General features: G+C 35.6%; 1 protein-coding gene across 1 annotated transcript in view; it reads right to left on the bottom strand.

The window, feature by feature from the left end:
- LOC123534210 (uncharacterized protein DDB_G0283357-like) overlaps positions 1-18,635 on the bottom strand; it is a 28,122-nt gene extending 9,487 nt beyond the window's left edge. The window contains exons 1-2 of the mRNA XM_045316342.2: positions 18,453-18,635; positions 15,879-16,786 (exon numbers count right to left, since the gene is read on the bottom strand). Of these exons, the coding sequence (XP_045172277.2) occupies positions 15,879-16,024 (146 nt within the window). The 5' untranslated portion in view covers positions 16,025-16,786; positions 18,453-18,635. The remainder of the gene's footprint in view (positions 1-15,878; positions 16,787-18,452) is intronic.
- Between the last annotated feature and the right edge of the window lie 1,894 nt (positions 18,636-20,529).

Raw genomic sequence — 20,529 nt, 5'->3', positions numbered from 1 at the left:
TCCTCTAAAACAGACGATGTTAATTGTTTCTGTTTACCATTGGCCGCCACAACAATTAGTGTAAGGTGAAAGGATTAAAGAACTCTGGTTGTTGGCCGCCACAAAAACACATGGTCGTCCAATTCAATAATACACTACACCCTTTCGCACAAAAAGGTGCCGCGTACACGCCTTTGAACTTGGCTTGTTTCTTTATTATCCAGTTGCAGCCTTCTCCTAGAAATTTACGGAAGCAAAAGTGAAAATAAAACCGGCGGTAGTACTGCGCACAACCAAGGAAACTACAGTCCCCCATATAGCAAGTCAGCCACCATCCTGTATCGTCACAGAGGCTTAATAGCTTTATTTCAACAGAAAAGATCTTGGTGTAACTAAAAGCAACGGTACGGGCAGAAAATAAAATAAAATACAAACGACGTCTTTAAACGGACAATAACCTTGTGCACTTGCGGGTTAAAAAGCGTTTGTTACTGCCCTACCTAATAGCTACACTAAATTCAACAAGCAAATAATTCTTTCTAATTGTGTGAGTTAATTTCGTGTATTCCTGTTCATCCATTAATTTAGAACATAAATAATAAATTGATCATTTTCATTATTTTCTATACAAAGCGATGTTTAAATTCATTTATTGAAAGCGGGGTAATAACTGATCGCGAAAATCAGCGAAATTTAAATAAAGTGTTCGATCTTTTTGTACCGCAGTTAATTAAATGTATAACTGATATATTATAGACAAGAACAAATAATACACGAACGAATTTAATTTTTTTTCTTCTTCTTCTTCTTCTTCTTATTATTATTATTATTATTATTATTATTATCAAATGATCATCAGTGACATTCATTAACATGTATAGCATGTTACTAATACAGACATATTCATGGCATTTTATCCTGTACAATCAAGCATCTGACTCTGTTTTACTGGCTTACCATGAAACTATCACTGCATCTAACATTTGCAAAGACATATATCTCATCAAGAAAATGGCTGCCAAATATCTATCAACATAATCCGTGAGGACTGAAACTAATAAATTTCCCGGCTGGCACAAAACTTGTGATTGTTTCAGCGTCATTTACTATATCTTGCAAAAACACGGGAAATTTATATAACAGCTTAGCACTATGATGAAGGAATGATTTGTTCGAAATTTGTGAAAATAAATAATGTCCTCTTCCGTCGAGATTTTGCGTTCTTCGCTAGATTGACCTTTAAGCTGACCTTTTGATTGACTGTTGAAGGCCAATAGATATGACGAACTTATCTCTATGATGTCCTATAATAAAGCATAATTATTCAGTTCGCCTATTCCCGGACACAAGTCAAAATGATTGGCATATTTTTCCTATGTAATCAAACACTGTTTTCCTAGCTTTTCTAATCACCTAAACGTCCTTGCTTGGAAGCATTGACACCACAGGTTTCCCCTGTAAGCTACAACGTTACATTACATAGCGAGAGAAAAGCATTTATACAATGCAATACATATACGGCAGCCGATCGAAAAATATTCTATATAGAAATTTATGATGAAAAAATATACATTTTCCAAATACACAACGAGAGAAATTAGCTTTCTTTTTTATGTTAGTAACAATGCTTGGTGTAAGACATATCTCCAGGAAAATGTAAGAGGGTGAAACATGTATCGCAAAAAGTTGCACTAGAAGAGGGTGAAACATGTATCGCAAAAAGTTGCACTTGAAGTATTATGAATGAAACGCATGAAGGATACATACCAGACGATTTATAAACCCTTTTAGTAGTCAATAAAATGATCTCATTCTTGAGAACGACAAATAGACTTCCTATGGTAAATGCTGAAATAATCAAAACAAAATGTTTATGATCTGACAAATTGAAATGAAATACTTTATGTCTATGAAAGCCTTAAGTGTATCCTTGACATTTGAGTTAGGGGTCAAAGACTTGTACGTGACAAAGTTGTCTTGTGGCGATGTATGTTTGTTTATGTCAAGTTATTTGAATATGTATTAATACACTAACACGTTTTAAAACATACATGAAAAATGACCTATATAACCTATAAATGCATTCCTTGATATGATAAACATTTGTACCAAGTTATTTGAATACCCCTCAGCGTGACCTTGACATCTGAACTAAGGGTCAGGGTCTTGTCCATGACACGTTGCCTGCTTGTGCTAGATCGTTTGAAAGTTTTTGACCGGGAGAAAATGAACGGATTCACAAGCATACGGACGGTAGCCAGAAACACTTCATTCTAAAAACTGGTTTTCGGCCAGTAGGAGAAGAATATTCAATAGACTTCGATCAAGTATCATATTTGGCTATATTTACAATAAAAAAATATTTGCCAGAAGTAAAGTTGCCATATGTTTATGAATTCAAGAACTAAACATATCGTGTTGAATATTAGTCATTTACTCTTAAATTAATAAAACTGCATTGTTTTTCCTGTATCATCTAATTATTCCCTGTTCAATTTACCCTTTTAGCTCAAATGAAATTGACATCAAAGGGAATACAATTTTCTCTCATGGGACCTAATTGTATGATATAATAATATGAATCAATCAAATTGGGTAAACTCGGCCGCATGGAAAGAAACATTTTACCGACACTCTGATGCATGGTGGAGATATACTAATCAAAGAACACAATGTCGGAGTATGGATTGTTTAGAATGGATTTTTCAAAAACTACTTAATGGAAATGTCTCCAGACAGTGGAAATGCTCAACAGACCAAAACATAAACTGTCTTTTTTATTTTTAGAATTCGCATCATATCTGACAAAAGTGTTTTGAAGTTAAAGAATAGTTCATAGCGGAATCAGAATAAGCCTTGCAGCATTTGAAAGCAATGTGTTTGGTTTAAAAGTAAACAAACTTTGCAAGTAATTTCTCATTCTAAATTGTGGGTATTCATTACGAAAGTATCCAGTTCTTCGCAATATATTTGTACAGAACTGTAAAGCAAGTGAGGTCTCAACTTGAATTTCCAGCGCTGAGTTTAGTTTTGATAAATGAATTTATACACATGTATAATGTTCCATCAATTATCAAAAATGATTTAAATTATCTACTTTTCATTTTGTCGTAATACATCTGAAAAATCTCGTGATGTTGAAAATAGCATTTTAAATCAATCGCGAAGATTTTGTATCATGTTTGCCTGTATATTTTAAAAGCCAATGACCTAATGGGAAATAGAAAATGCACTAAACAATTAATCATGAATGAATTCATCTGTGGCGCATGCTACTCATATCAATGCACGTTTCTCGATATCGATCAAAGATCAGAATCTGTTTAAATCGTTTGCCATGAACGTATCAGTACATCTAACATTCGAAAAAATATCAACAGCTATATTTCATCAAAGAAATGTCTGCCAAATGCAAATTAACATGATATGAGGGGAATTCCAACTAATACATGTCTTTCCAGCATAAAAAACATGTTATAACTTGATTGGTTGGTGTCAATACGATGCAAGATATGCTCAGAACCTAGAACTCAAGATATTTTGTTGTTTTCTATATCTGGCCTGTAACATAAAAGTTTTTAGACCGTCGTTCAGGAATGAGAGTGTATTGATATTAGAAATTTCTGTATCCCTCCTGCAGGAAATAATAGCTATGATCTGTATTACTGTGTTTCGTTATGGCCAGCGCCTTCTCCCTGTGAACGCAATGCGCTAAGGTACGACGGTACGATGGCGAAACGCGACAGTACGATGGTGATAACACGACAGTATGATTGCGAAACGCGACAGTACGATGGTGATAACACGACAGTATGGTTGCGAAACGCGACAGTACGATGGTGATAACACGACAGTATGATTGCGAAACGCGACAGTACGATGGTGATAACACGACAGTATGATTGCGAAGCTCGACAGTACAATGGCGATGCGCGACAATACGATAGTGATAGTCCGTCGTATACTGTCGCGCTTTGCTATCGTATTGTAGCGCTTCACGATCGTAGTGTCGTGTTATCACCATCGTACTGTCGCGCTTCGCCATCGTAACGTCGTAGCTTCGCGTTCACAGGGAGTAGGCGCTGGCCCTAACGGAACACCGTACTGGATAGTGTGTATTTACTGTCTGGTAATGTACTTCAATTTTGCTAGACATGAAGTAGTTTAGGATAAATTATTTATTACTACAGAAATTAAGAAACACCACATCGAGATACCATTTTTCCATACGTTCCATGTTACCTGGCAACAACAACAAAAAGTAATAAAGTTGAATTCCAAGGTATTTAGCAAGTGGTTTACTCATTATTCTGTCAAAATTATGTCTTTTCATCTGTCAGCATTTTACGTTCAACACATTGTTGAAAACGGTATGGACTGTATTAGTTATAATATATTGCAGTGTTAATGTTTCTAGTTTCGCTGTTACGATTAGGGTCATGTTCTTTCTTCAAGGATTTGTGTGTGTAAGACTATCCAGATAAAAAAAACTTATCTATATAGAAAGCATTTCAAAATATCAAACTGTTTGTTTCGTGAAATCATCTATTTAACTTATCAAGTTCCGAGTTGTCATAAGCAACCTGAATCCAGATAGTTTGTGGATTCTGTTTTCGGTAAATATCTTTCTAAGAAACAAATTTGAAGAAAATTCAGACGTTTTTAATATACATTTTAAAGCTACGTATTTATACATTTTCATACAATTCCTTCCTAAACGAATTTGTTAAGATGCCTTTTTTCTATGAGAAGAGAACGAAAACTGATAATAAACTGACACAGACAACACATGCCATCAGACCACATTGGTAGAACATTTATAGTATCCTAATCTGTGTAGGTTCAATGTAAGCGCTGATGTTATGACGTTGTTTCTTTAAGCCACCCATGACCACCAGAACATTTACCAAGGCGGAATTCAGGAGGCCAACCGCAATGCAAGAACATGGCAGACAAATTTAACAGCTTTTACAGTAATATATTCTCACGGTACAGATGTGCCTACTACATTCATGTTCTACCCAGTTTAATATGATTAATTCAAGGTACCTAAACAGCAACCATGGAGAAGTACTTTCTAAATATGTCTTGTGACAAATCGCATATTTTAATGTATGAGCTGTTTCAAATCAGTCGCGAAAATTGGTCGTATGTTGTTAATAATTCATTAAAATGATTATAAAATATAAACTTCTGGAAAATGATGAGAAACAATATTCATTTAACAAATAATCATGAATGAATTTATGCGTGATGCATGTTACTCATAAATGCATGTTTTTTTCCTATCGAACAAGGCAGTTATCCCGTTTCTCGGAAGATCGCAATCTGATTTACTGGTCTACCATGAAAATATCAGAGCATCTAACATTTGCAAAACAACACATATTTCACCAGGAGAAGTCTGCCAAATGCATATCAACATAATCATTGAGGACCGTAACTAAAATGTTTTCGCTGGCAGAAAACTTATAACTGAATGGTTGCAGCGTCTATGTGCCGCAAGACGTATTCAGAATTGTTATATACCAAATCATTATTCCGGAAATTTAATCGTATACAAAGCTTTGTGTTCAGACGTGTTGACTGACATACTTTTCTTATAAGCCCTTACAGAATGCAGCAGCTATGATCTTGATAGAGAATATAATGTTTGTTAAAATGGACTGGACCTATGTTTTATAGGACAGATTTTCAATGTTACATAAATTAAGAAACACCGCATCCAGGCGCTGCCCTTTTTAATGAGGTCATAAAATAAGTCGTTTAACGTACACAAAATAAACTGCTCAGATCCTGTTTTGGTCCCTTTTTCTTTGAATTAAATCAGACTAATGACCCCATATACTGAAACATCTAATCATTTTCGTATCATGTACAAACTCTATGGCAATGTTTAGGATGCTCATCTACCCTTACATTTTGTCTTTTGTTGTTTAGAAAAATGCAGCTTATATCAGATAACAGTGTTTGAACATTGAAGAATAATTTGCAGAAAAAATAAATGGTGTCGCCTAGCAACAAAACACAACGCTGTTGAATTCCAGAAACTATTTGCTAAATATTTAACAAGTGCTATACTCATGGCTTGTATGTTCAAATGTCAGCATTTACGCTAAAGTCATATGAGTGAAACCGATAGGGCCACGGTTGTGATGATACTTCGCAGTGTTAATATATATTTTGCCCGTCTGGGCATTTCTTCAAAAGCTGTCTATGAGCCGCGCCACGAGAAAACCAACATAGTGGCTTTGCAACTAGCATGGACCCAGACCAGCCTGCGCATCCGCGCAGTCTGGTCAGGATCTATGTTGTTCGCTAACGGTTTCCCTAATTGCAATAGGCTTTGAAAGCGAACAGCATGGATCCTGATGCGGATGCGCAGGCTGGTCCGGGTCCATGCTGGTCGCAAAGCCACAATATTGGTTTTCTCATGGCGCAGCTCATATGTATAATATCTTAATTGTTATTCCACATGATGCCCACTTTAAAAAAAGTGGTAATACGCCTAAATTACGGGAAAATTAGACCAATCGCAAAAGTCGCCACAACTCTATAACAACGGTTTTCGGGATTATTCGGCATCTGATCTTCTTCGTTATTTTTGGTAATAAGCTGAAATAAAGGATTCCGACAAAAAAAGTATAAACTTTATCGAAATGATGTCAGATTATTTTTCAGGTAGGTAAATTAAGAAAGTCAAATTAAGCTTTATCGTCTGGTCAGTTCGTCAAATGCTTCCAGCAGATAAATGTTTTATCAAAGCTTCGAAGTTCTAATCAAAATGACAAATAAAATTAATGTCTGTACATGTATGTTTTCTCTTTTTTTTCTTCTCTGCGTCTACTTCAAAACGTGCTGAATGTAAGTTAGGGTTAAAAGTTGTTCAATACATCAGCAGGTTCAATTTTCAAACACTCACAAGATGGATAGTATATAACTTTCAAAACTGCGCCGAGAGGAGTGAGGTGGATGAGGTCGTCATTTGAAATTCTTTCCAAGTATAAGTCGACTATTCTCTTTTCATGTTGAGAAATATCCTTTAAAATAATTTGCAATTTAAGAAAGACATGAAAAAGAGACACCTAATGGACAGTATTTACTTTAATCTTATATTTTTTACAGGTTTTGTTTCTAGTCCACAGTCACAGAGCATTTACAACACCGTTATCGATGCAGATTCATTGTTTAGTTCTTTTTTAAGTAGATATCTATATATTCAGAAATCAAATTTATCATCCTCTCAATTTTGTCATGTTTCCAGCGAATAAATGACTTATGATTTTTTTTATTCTTTTCAAAATTGTGTAGATGAGACATCTGCTTTTTTGTCTTGCATAATGAATACCATGGGGTTATTAATGAGTAAATGGCCTGTATTGTCTCTTCAGCAGTTTCTAAATGTTTTCTTTTTATTACTAATTCTGAGTACATAATGAACAATTGAACGTATTTTAGTCAATTACAGAATGGTCTGTGCTGCCAGCAGCAACGAATATCCAAATAGTTGCGGTTTCTCATTTTTTCGTCTTAATTTTCATACGCACGGAATTTTAAAGAAATTCCGTATATTATACAGTATATACTCTTAAGTCATCACTCATCAGGTACCTGGCCTTTAAGAGTTTGTCTTTACACCTCGTGTTTCTAACTCACTGAAAACTCAGCCCGGAAAGCCGTCAACTATTGATGTTTCGAGAAAGGTAATAGATCTAATACACTAAATAAAAAAGTAATCATATGGGGCATGCATGTCTGTCTGTCTGTCTGTCTGTCTGTCTGTCTGTCTGTCTTTCTTTCTTTCTTCGAACCAAAATAAGACATGTATCCTTACATATAATCACAGAACTCAATCTGTTTTCCATGCAAATGATATAATCATTGCATCTAACATTTGCAAAAATAAACGTGTATCAGACTGAGGAAAATGCTTGCCAAATATCTATCTTGAAGCTCTGAAACTAAACAATTTCCTAGCTGGTACAAAACGTAACTTGATTGTTTCAGCGCCATTCATTGTTGTCGCAAAAAAAACCCCGTCACTTTAACCCACCTTCTTTACTTAGTATATAGCCCTATTGGTGCAAAAAAAGGAACAAAGTGCTTATAATTAAGGACGGTTATGGTACCTTCTTACATTAATGGGTCGTGTAGAAAACATGAATCTATAAGACAATGAGAGTGCTGCATTATTTTATTTGATTCACAATTATTAGGCATCTGGATTCGCTAGTTGAAACTCTTACATTCAGTCAATGTTTTCTGCTTGTAAATTTTGTAATAACTTACAACAGAGAGCGATGTTTGCATTTACAAGACAGTGTAATGCAATGTTATCATTGACAGGTTAACATGCATGCATGCATGTGTACACCAGCCGATAAGGCTTATCAGTGCCTATATCTTCCAAGTCCATTGTTTCAGGAATGTCCAGGAATCTCTTTATGTTTACCTGAGAGAGAAGTTTTTCGGGAACGCAAAGACTAGAGAAATAATTATTTTCTTGGCTGCATACAATGATGGGTGTTTACTTTTCAGTGTCAGGCAAAACTAGAAAGAATTTGGGAGGATGCTATACTTAGGTCTGAAAAACATTACGCCATAAATTAAATATGACAGTAACTGTGTAACCCAAATTCAGTACATCCGATGTTAGTGAAAAATATCTTATTATTTATCTTTCAAAAGCATTTGAGCCGCGCCATGAGAAAACCAACATAGTCGCTTTGCGACCAGCATGGATCTAGACCAGCCTGCGCATCCGCGCAGTCTGGTCAAGGTCCATGTTGTTTGCTTTCAAAGACTATTGCAATTAGAGAAACTGTTAGCGAACAGCAGGGATCCTGACCAGACTGCGCGGATGCGCAGGCTGGTCTGGATCCATGCTGGTCGCAAAACCACTATGTTGGTTTTCTCATGGCGCGGCTCATTTAACAAGCCATCATTTACATCTGTTCAGTGTGATTAGGAAAAGGGTGCCTTAATATGTAGACTAGCTCCTACACTATGATAATTATATAAAAAAAAAATATGTATATATTTTTCTATTTTTAATTTTAAAGTAATGAATATAGCCAGTCTTTATCCTAGGTCCCATATGATATGATAATATTGAGAAAATATCCGTAAAATAGAATGGCATTTGTCACTATTACAAATCACAAAAATCTGAAATTTTATGACAAATTCTTTATTATCAGTTTATTGGCTAGTCTAGTGTAGAGGCTTTGATTCAACATTTCGTCCGTACGTCTGCTAGCATAAAAGCTTGAATACAATAATCATAAAGCGCGCATCATCCTTAGACAAATTAGATCTATTCACCCTATAATACGGATCATTTAGGTATTCTCCGTCATGATTTAATCATTCGGCATTCCTTGGTTGTGATAAAAAACAAAACAATTTTTTGCTACGGCCTAAGTTTGCCGAAATAGTGTACGATCAGCTACATTACTGAATAGTTCCCCTTTATCAACAATTATGGTATCACTTTTATCTCATCTTGTGTTGCTTTATTTCGTTTTTTTTTTTTTTTTTTTTTTTTTTTTTTTTCATTTCTTAAGACACGCATTATTTAATAGGAAGTATATAGAGTAATTGGTTCAAATGCAACTTGAACCTACCACCTCTAACTCTTTGTTTTATGTAAAAGGAAATGTGGATTTGCAAAGATAATATCGTACAAATATGTATGAAATAGCCTGTGTTTCACTTTAATTGCTGTAAATAAACCTTTTAAACGAGGCGCACGGCAGTCTCTTTTAGACAACTACGGTATCAATTATTTTTCAGCGTGTTATTTTATATCTCATTTTGTTTAAAACCCTATTATTTCAAGTGTCATTTAAGTGAAATTTAGGGTACTTCAAACATCAAAGTGCATATTAAATGCACCCAGGGGACGTGATTATGTGATATAATAACATGCCTTAACGTATCACTTGGCAGCTCGGCGAGGTGGATACAATATAATTAACTAATAGACAGGAATAGACACTGTTTGCAAGCTGTTATACGTAAAATATTGAAAAATTTACTTGAAAAAGGAGAAAGAGTCTAAAAATATCTTCGACAAATATTTAAATTGTGTTTTTTTCTTGGCTGTAGTCTTATAGCCAGATCACGATTTTGACATTTTGTAAGCTTTTTTTTACGGTACTAGGTTCTGCCGGACCGTGACCGCATCAGTACTGAGATACGAACGCACGCACGCACGCAAAAAAAATGCACGCACAGAGGGCCCGTAATTTGGATCTTATGGACTGCAGAAAATTGTTGGTGCTTTGTACTGACCAGCCTGGTGTGAACAGGGTGGCTTTGTGTGGCGGGCAAGGTTTTTTGACATTCAGCCACTCTTCTAAGGGTGTATTACAGGCCAAGGCACATATTAAGTTAGTGTCAGTCTGTTTTTATCAACTGAGGCGAATCATTATCGCAACTTCTGCTTAATTGCTCTTTGACGTTTGGCCAGTACTCGCGCCTTGGCAAAGAATTGGATTTGAATCCATGACCTTGTCATAAGGAGTGTCATGCTCTAGCCCTGCCCCTTACTACCTCTACTGATGCCACGACATTGTCCCGCAGTCTAAAAATGGCATGTCCGTCTCCGTCAAATAAATATTTAAAGGTCGCTTTTTATCTTAATGATACCAGATACAGTACAACCTTTCTAGGTAGGGGGGACATCGCTGGAAAGACCAGAATGTGTTTGCTGTCAGGTTTTTCCTGTGGGAATATAAAGAAAGTGGCAAACCACAGGTACCCCAACATGACATAAATGAAAATGCTGCAGGCACAGTTTGACTGAGCCTGTTCATGTGCGGTAGTGGAAATGCAAGTTCACTTTATTAAGAACTCCTCCTAATGAAAAAACCTGGGTGTCATTACTGAGGTTGTACTGTATCTGACTTTGGAGTTCATGCGCCTATCAATCATCTGTATCTGTGTATTTAATCAAATAATCAGTTCATTCCATGGTTGCTACCTTTAAGCAACAATTTAAATATCTCCCGTGACCGCCGTGTACAAGCGTTGACCTCTAATTGACAATAATTTCACTGTGTGTCTTTAATTTTATCACTAGGTTGCCAAGTTGAAAGTACTGAACGACAATCAAATATACTTTATACATTTCTTTCATCCCCGGGTATATACTGTGAAAGTGGGTAATGTCTGTGTTCATCGTATGACTTTTACCATATTTAACGAAGAAGTAAGACTCGCGGGAAGAGGACCGGTGATGGTGGCAGGGGCAGGTAACAACCTACTTGGAACTCAGACTTCTATTTCTGATATGATACTCTTTATAACAAACTACATAATATTCACATGTCTGTTTAGAGCCCCAGTCAGTCAGTGCCCTACTTGTCTGTTGACCAGGTTCCTGCATCCAGTAAGTGTTCTTAAAGGTTTGATAATCATTCTACAGTTATCTATTATATAAGGCGCAGTGGACAGGTGAATATGTTGTCCGCCGCTAGTTCAAAAGGTTGCTGGTTCAAGTCCCCCCTGTGGTAACGACTGCATCGCCCCTAGTTACTGTTAACCTACTTTTAAAATCATTTTTAGAGAAAGTCATCATATTAACTTATGTTACTCTTGATGAGTGCTTCCTGAATTACTGCACAGTACATACACCTTGATTTAGGACTGTGTATAGACCGCGGGATAAAAATCCGCATTCACCGGGATTCGAACCTGCTACCTTCAGAACAGCAGTCCGACGTTCTATCGCGGCAACACTGTTGCAGCTCCTAGAGACAACGTATTCGCTTATGAAAACTAACTTTGCTCATACGATACAAGCTTTTTTCACTAGAGATATATTAATTTTTCACAATTATCATGTCTATAATACTTTTTTCTTTCATTTAAACAGACAATAGAATTCACGTAACAGTCTACGGATCTTCAAATCGGCTCATCATAGGTCAGATTTTATCTGGAAAGAAAACACTACAACAAGAAATTAATTCGCCGACAGACATCAATAACAGAGATAGCATTATCACAGACTTTATCGATAATTGAATAAGTTTCCGCGGTCAGGTGAACTTGATCGATTTGTATCTCAAATAGCCAAAACAATACTAGTATTAGCATATCGATATTATCTCGAATAGCCAAAACATTAAAACAAATCGAAATTATCTCCATATACAGCGCACATCTTTTATTCTATTTACTCTCAAATATTGCTTGTATAAATTTAAATGAAATACATGAAAAGAATAAAATATGGTGTCCAGCGTACGTCATAATAGCTGCCATAACTCAACTCCGGATTAGGCTGTCCTGCGACAACAGTAACTGCAACTTCCACGAAGGCGGTTGGGGACTTTTATTATATTTCTATGTAAGATTTAGTGGGTATGAAGGATAGGAGTCGAGTGAAAATCTAAAGAATGAAGAGAGCAGACTGGTATCTCTGGGTATACAAACCCGGACTGGCCAGCTTAACCCTTGTCATGCTGGACACGAATGATTCTGCCTTTGCGACCAGCGTAGATCATGATCAGCCTGCACATCCGTGCAGTCTGATCATGATCTGCACTGTTCGCCATTCAGATAGTATCTTTTTGGTATGCACCCCTTTTAACAGTTAATGATACTGTCCAAATTGAAAGACGGACAAGTTCATTATAGAAATTTAGCAGGGTAAGGGTTAAGAAACAATTCCGTACTATCTCGTCAAAGTAACATGTATGTTTTCGCAGGAATAATATTACGTAAAGAAGGTAACAAATGTGTACATGTAAAATTCGGAAGAAAATAGGCTTATCAATATATTCAGCAAGGTGAAAGTACATCATTTATTCGAAACATGAATTGTATCTTTTAGTTTAACACTATCAAAAAAATCGGTTAATGAAACTCCACGTCGATCATAAAACGGAGTTATTTCATTTTTCTAATTAAACATACTCTATATCTTATCTTTTGAAAATACACTGAAAATAATCCAATCAAAGGCACGTAATGTTTGCATTTTGATTTAATTGGATTCTATTACTTTAAGAATTGGGGGATTTTAAGGTTAGAGAAGTTAATCTTTCCTGCTATCGAGCGGAAAATTGGCAAATTGTCCGCAAAATTGTTCTCGCTTAAACGTGTTAAATTTATCGAAATCGCTTTGAACCGAATACCCAAATTTTAATCTTCGATAAGGTTAATTCTAAAACTAAATAAAACTCAAATGTTGACATGAAACTTTTATATATCTATATACAGTACCGTGTTCAGACTACGTTTTTAATCCTACATTAACTTGGGTTTATTTTTTAAACTCGTTTGCGTCTACACTATATGTGGTGTAAAACGTGAATTTTGTAAAGGTCAAGTGGTTTCTGTAATGTAGCATTAAAACTACCTCGGGAGGTGGTTTTAATACTACATTAAAAAATAATGCTACATTATTTTACAAATGTAAACGCAAATGTGGGTTATAACTGGTTTTACAATCCCAAATCTACAGATCTTACCTTTTGGAGGAAGAATACCATGTGTTTCTCTTTTGTATCAAACAATTGATGCTGTGGCTGGCAAAAGTAATTGGACTGTTGTTGAAGCAAAAACGTTAAATTGCGATATGGATCGAGTCATGCTGACGCTCAAAATGGATAATAGATGGAATGAACAGAAATTCTTAGATGAACAAAGAAGTTTAAATATTGATGACCCTTTCTTGTTTATGTTAGCCTCAACTCTTTGTAACCTTTTTTTGCTTATTGAAAGATATCTGGTGACTTCTAACATTGCATGTATGTATTTAAACCACATTTCTTTGCCTAGTGTGGATGCAAACTAGATTATTTTTTGATGGGTTTTGAATGTCAAATACCAATTAGTGCCTAATAAAAATAAAACCGTTCTGCTAGTGTGAACACGGTATAAGACCACATCGAATGTATGTCCGTCGACTCAGTGCAAAGAACTAGAATGAAGAAACATAAAATTTGCGTCTAAACAACTGACTAAGACCTTGAAACGGTACAGATGTGTCGAAATAACAACAACAGTATATGGAAGCGATTTTGAGTGGAAAACATGTCGTCCGCTTATGCCTGGTGTTGTCTGTACGAGTCCCACTGGGGTAACAACCACACCACCTCGTATGAAATCATGTGAGTCAACAGTTTGAGAATTATCACCGAATATAGTCTTCGTACTGGTCAATTTAATGACTGAGTTCGGAATCAACCAATCAGAGCCAAGAACTGCGAGACTGGTCTCCAGTTTCGGACCGTGCTTTTTTTCCTATTAGCTTCAGCTTCCATTGCAATCGCGCGGAAATAAGCTAATCATTTAAATTAAAACTCTAAATTTAGTGTTATGGGAAAGTCCACCAATCTCTTGCAGACATAGCACACGGCATAAACACGTATATACAATGTATATGGGGAAAAAAGTTTGCTAACACGTCTATTTCTTCTCATTTGTAAGCGTTTAGTCTATTATATGCAAATAATATGAAGTAGCAGTATCCCTGGAGCATTCCTAGCTTTTAACCACGTGTTTTCAATTTGTTCCATATAATTACCGTTTATTGAGAAACACGTGAATGTTGTAATTGCCTACCACAGGCTGCAAGTGAACCAACAAAAACTGCGATCAGAGGAAAATTTGAGGTAATTTTTCGAACATCTGAGTTCTGTTTCGAAATTTTCGGTGTAAACATTGTAAAAATATCAAGCTACTGTTCTAAGATTGTACTTTCTTTGAATAATATAGTAATATAATAAAGGTCTAAAATACCGGGGTCAAAGTTTAAAAAAATGAGTGTGAACCAGTCTCAAAACTCAATCATTTCATTGGTTGTTTTTCAACTTAAACTGAAATCGACCAATGACAAAGCTGCATTTCTGAGAGACTGGTTACAAAATTCCATAGACTAATATGGTTTAAAGTGTAAGAAGTGTAGTAAAATGGTGTTATATGCCTGTCTTTTTGTACCTCTTTAAAGCGCAATTTTTTCGTCCATAGCTTATTTATGAGGTATATATACTGTGAATTTTAGATAGTTTTACTCGTCGTCATCTAATTTGTAAACGATTTATATCTCTAAAAATTAATAGAGTGTATCATTAAACAACTATAATAAATTTATAATTAAGAACCTTCGTGAGGATATAAGCAATTTTACCGCTGGAAAACCCTAGCGTTGACACATAATGGGTGAAAACACTTTGAAGTTTTATGGAGCGTAATTCATCGTGTCATACCCCATCCCTGGGCTATTGTGCCTGAATCTAAATTGCTTTAGAATATGACCTCTTTACGTGAACATTGAGTTCATACTGTTTCATAGAAAAATGTCCCTATATCAATGAATTTGCTGTATTTTATCGCCTTAATCGGACTTGGATGAAACTTATAAACTGATAAATAGATAAAAAAAAGATTCATAAAGACAGTTTAAGTGTCATATATCAGGGGAAAGTCGTTGGTATGCAACATTGTGTAAATAAAACGTGAGCATACGATGCACTGTTAATATTTTTTTTTTTTTTTGCATTTTAGGCTAAATGTTAAACATATTATGTTCTTGGTAACGTCAAAGTTATTTTGTGTACCCCAAAATATAATTACACCGAGGCCTGATCCCACTGCAATTTAGAAATTTAGAATATATGCTGTTTTTGCTTTAATGGAGCGATATTTCATTATCTCAAGATTAAAATCCATTTCTTTGATTCAAATTGAAAAGGAAAATGTCAATATTTGGATGACTTTAACAAAACAATATGACAATTATTATAGATGGCTCTGGTAAATCAATAAAGAATGTTATTTTCTTCTGGAATCTTGAATGGACTACCCCAAAGCTTGCCAAAAAATCCCGTGACAAATTGTCAGAGGCCAGATCTACTGTAAACAATGAATTTAAATCTACCTACCCACTAGCGACACTAGAGACAGCAAGAAGAACGGCTCCAACAAACACCAGAATTATCCCTAGGGAAAATATCCCCATCACGGTTTTCTCGGGGATAAGCCATCTGTGGAATTGGCGGGATGCTACATAAGTTGACGACTGCTTCATTTTGTGACCTTGACCTCCGATATGTAAATGCCTTCTAATCCTTTATCTCCAATAATTATCCTCACTATTTCATCATAATCTATCAAGTTTTATATCCAATCACAAAAAAATAATACTTTTTTTACCCGTCATCAATCATATACCAGTAATTCAGAGGAACTACTTTGCAACTCCCGTTTCTAGTACAACTGGCTTGTAAATCTAGGATAATTTCTCCACAAATTTGTACAACAGGCAAAGCTAATAAAGATATGATTGCAAACTCGTAATAAATCCCAGAGCAATTCTTCTCTGTACGAAGATTGAAATTCCAACTTTCAGCGGGATATAAATACGGAGTCCACTATATTACATGAAAATGATCAGCTTATACCAAGTCACACTATATATTTTCTGCAATTAAATCCATGGTATTTGCACTAAATGATGAATTATTAAGCCGACGAAACACAATGGTAGTTGAATCATCAGAGAGAAAATAATGCTAATCCAGAAAAACATCCATTCTGCAGACGATAATATTTCTATGGTACTATCTACTTCGCTCAAGTTCCGTCTGCTGTTAGCTGAAGCGTTGCCTGTTTTCTCATATATCAAAGTTCTAAGCACTGCATTTCGAGTGTTAACATGCATCTGCACGCATGCATGCACTGGTGTGTCATAAACTGCATGAGGGAAACGCCTGCCAGTATCACTGATCCAGAATTTTCACGGAAGCGTTATTAGTTACACTTGTCTTCTTTTCCACCAAAAAACTCCTGCCTGTAAGACAGAGGTAGCATAAAAAAATCAGAGTTTCGATTTACTGAAGAAAAACTCTATGTACATACAGCGCTCTGATCAGATAACATTCCAAGATAGCGGAAAAACATACGCAATATTTTTTTACTGGAATTGTTGTGAGTCGTCGTCTTAAAAGGGACATTTGTAGATTTGATTCTCTTAAATTTCCATTGTTTTCCAGTGTCGAAAATTTATATGTCAATCTTTGCACGTTTGGATTGGAGCAAAACCACAACTGTAATATATATTGTACGACGATTTAACGAACCAATTTTGGAGTTTTGATTCATCTTTCAACAAATTGTTTTACAAAATTATCCCTTTTGGCATGACAAAGCACAAATTTAATGTTGTAAGAATAGAAGATAAAATCGCTTTAATATCATTTTAGTATAAAAGAAACTCACTTTAACCCTTATCATTCTGGACACTATTGGTTCTGCCTTTGCGACCAGTGTAGATTATGATCAGCCGTGCAGTCTGATCATGATCTGCACAGTTCGCCATTTTGTCAGTATCTTTTTGGTTAGCACCCCTTTCAACAGTTAATGGTACTGTCCAAATTGAAAGATGGACAAGTTCATTATAGAAATCTAGCAGAGTTAGGGCTAAACGGAAATGCTCAGCGGTCATTTGCATATCTTTCAGCTATATCGGAGGTTCATCCATTTCTTTAATTAGGAGCAAGTCTATTTTTCACACACTATATTATAGTCAAGTAGAAAATTATGTAAAATGAGAGAGTGATAAAAATGAATTATCTTTCGCTTGATGTATATCTTTCTTCCTTTTTACCTTGATAATATTTAGTAAATAAATTTACATTTTTTTAACAAACTGACTGTCATATACATGGACCGATGCACATTTAAAACATCAAATTAGGTCGTTTTATATGTGCGAAACATAGTTTAAACTTAACTTCAAACCTTAAAAACCTCATTTAAATGCTGAAATCTGTCACACAATTTTAAATACACAATCTTTTGAATAAAACTGCTTGATCTTATTTACTTTAGACGACCAGTGGTTTCGGAATGTAAATAAAGGCATTTAAAGCTTTTAAATTGATACTAGAATTTTCAATCTGAATTTAATTAGGCATTTTTCTTCTAACTCTATTTTAGAGGTATGAGATTTTTTTAAAGTGAAAAAGATGTAAGAGATGCATTTCTTTAAAAGTTAAGCCATTTAAAGAATTAAAAAGTTGTATGCTTAATACGTACTTTAATTACGCAAAAAATGTGATACCGCATACAAAAAAAGTGCCACAGTTTAGTTACGGAATGGCGTTTCAGGCTATTATATAAGTTTACATAATTTTTTACTTTAACATCATAGGTATTGTGAGAAACGAGATGGTTCACAATATGTGTTAAAATTCCCATCTTTTAAAATAAATAGCTTTTACAATCCATGTCTTGTTTTAAGTTATAGAATATATTACAAAATTTAACTGTCACACACTAAGTACCACCTATTTGATGCCCAATACATATTTCAAAAGTAATCTTATTATGCATGGAGGACGCTGCACGAGCAAAAGCCAGTCACAGCTTGAAATATGTTTTTGAATTTTCTCATTATTCTAAGTATCAAGCAAAATGCATGGAATATTTAAACCTGAAAGGCTTAAATGACTTACCGTTTTAACCCATCCTTTTATGTTCTATTTGGCTAATATCCACTATATGACTGTCCGAAATCGAAACTTGCTGCAAAAATTGATTAGCTCCTAATTTTTTTGGTTAAATCTTGCGTATTTTTGTTATCGGAAAAGTCGAAAATGTCGAAATATTTCCGTACCGTCCATATCACTATCGGTGTGTCAACTAGAGCAAATATTTCTACATTAGTAGTACAAGCTATATCAGCAATGTTTGTAACAACATTTTCATACAACAACTACAAACATTTAGGTCGATATCGGACAAACACTAGATACGGACGTAATATCCGCGCTAAATCTAACCTGGGTTAATTAAAGCGGTTAGGCCAAGCTTGTCATATATCATTTCATCTAGAGAAATGAAGTAAATTCTGATATATCTGTCGATCAATCATGATATACAGGCGTAAATCTCAGCTATGGGTTTATTTTAGGTCAATTTGCGCATACATTATCACTTTCAAGTACGCTGCTTAACAAAAAAAAAATGTGTTGGTATCGAATGAGGCTCGGTCTAGACGCTAGTGGGGCTCGGACCCGCGACTTTCGGGATAAGGGGTTGACACCACCAGTACCAGTATTGCCTACATAAAAATATTGACCAAATTTAGGACTGTTTGTCACTAACTTGGGACAGAGCAGTTCAGATTAAAGGGCTATTACTCCACTTATAACTCCAGTATTAGTGATAAAATACAGAAGGGACAACCTAGTGCAAGTGGATTTAACGTCGCACCGACACAATTATAGGTCATATGGTGACTTTCCAGCTTTGATGGTGGAGGAAGACCCCAGGTGCCCCTCCGTGCATTATTTCATCACGGGCGGGCATCATGGTAGAAGCACCGACCTTCCGTAAGCCAGCTGGATGGCTTCCTCACAGTTTAGTTTAGTTTAATAGTTTATTTATGTCTCATCCATGCATATTTACATATTACAAAACATGAAGATTTCAACGCCCCGAGTGAAACACGAATCCACATCGATGAGGAGCAAGTGATATGAACTCAGCGACCTTAACCATTCGGCCACGAAGGCCCCGCCTCGGCATTTTGCAGAGTCTGCTTCATTTAGTCCACGATTTATCCTATTAAAGCTCCCCTTCCACGTGCCCCACCCCTACATTCTCTCAAACAAGAGAATCGCTGGATTCGCTCGAGTTGAACACTGTATACATTGTCTGTTATCTAGATAACCTAATTATCTCCATTCTCTCTGGGTTTTCTGTTTTTATTATTGTTTGAAGAGGGAAGAATTAAACACCTGTCTCTAATTATAAACAGGTATACGAAATGGAGACCTAAAGCTCTTCGTCTAATTTACCACGCCGAGGTTAATGGTCATAGATATATATAGTACTCACAGTACATAGGATACAGCCTATATCAAAAGTCTAAGATACCACGTACATACTATTTATGGTACCGCCTACGCGTCATCATAAAGGGATTATTCCCTTCTACATAATATCATCGATGGCAAGATACGTTCAGGGTGAACAGGGTAAATAATTATGGATATATTAAACAAGAGTTTGAGCCAGCCTTAAAGGATCATGGCTATTTAGTCCTGAGACCTATGATACCGCTCACTCGTCAGGCCTGGAGTTTGAGCCGTAGCATTTTGGCTCAGGCAAACAGGATGCATTCCTTTAAATACATGTATCCCTTTTAATTAAAGTGGCATTATGCGCATCTTTCTGCATATAGTGTGTTTTTAGTGAATGTTTTATAAAAGTAATTTTCGGTTGCTGTGCATTAAAATGTGTTAAATTAAAGATAAAGCTGTTTCAGTATTTGAAGCTGATGCTTTGGAAATAAAGAAATCGATCTAATAAAATAATAGTTCTTTTCTTCAATCTTCTACCCAGTGATCTCCCTTACCTATAGGTAGAGATTTCTGAAGCTGAAGGGAAGCAACTCCTGCGTGCATTTTCACTTTTGTTAAAAAGACTGCTCCAGTCAAAATAAGAAAAGTCATATTTGGAAACTTATTATTTCGTGCTGGTAACAGAAAGAGTTTGGTATACTGGGTTCAAAACTATAATTTCCTC

The sequence above is a fragment of the Mercenaria mercenaria genome, chromosome 12 (genome assembly GCF_021730395.1).
Source record: "Mercenaria mercenaria strain notata chromosome 12, MADL_Memer_1, whole genome shotgun sequence".
NCBI lineage: Eukaryota > Metazoa > Mollusca > Bivalvia > Venerida > Veneridae > Mercenaria > Mercenaria mercenaria.
The sequence above is the reverse complement of the archived record's forward strand: the minus strand, read 5'-3'. Positions and strand labels throughout refer to the sequence as shown.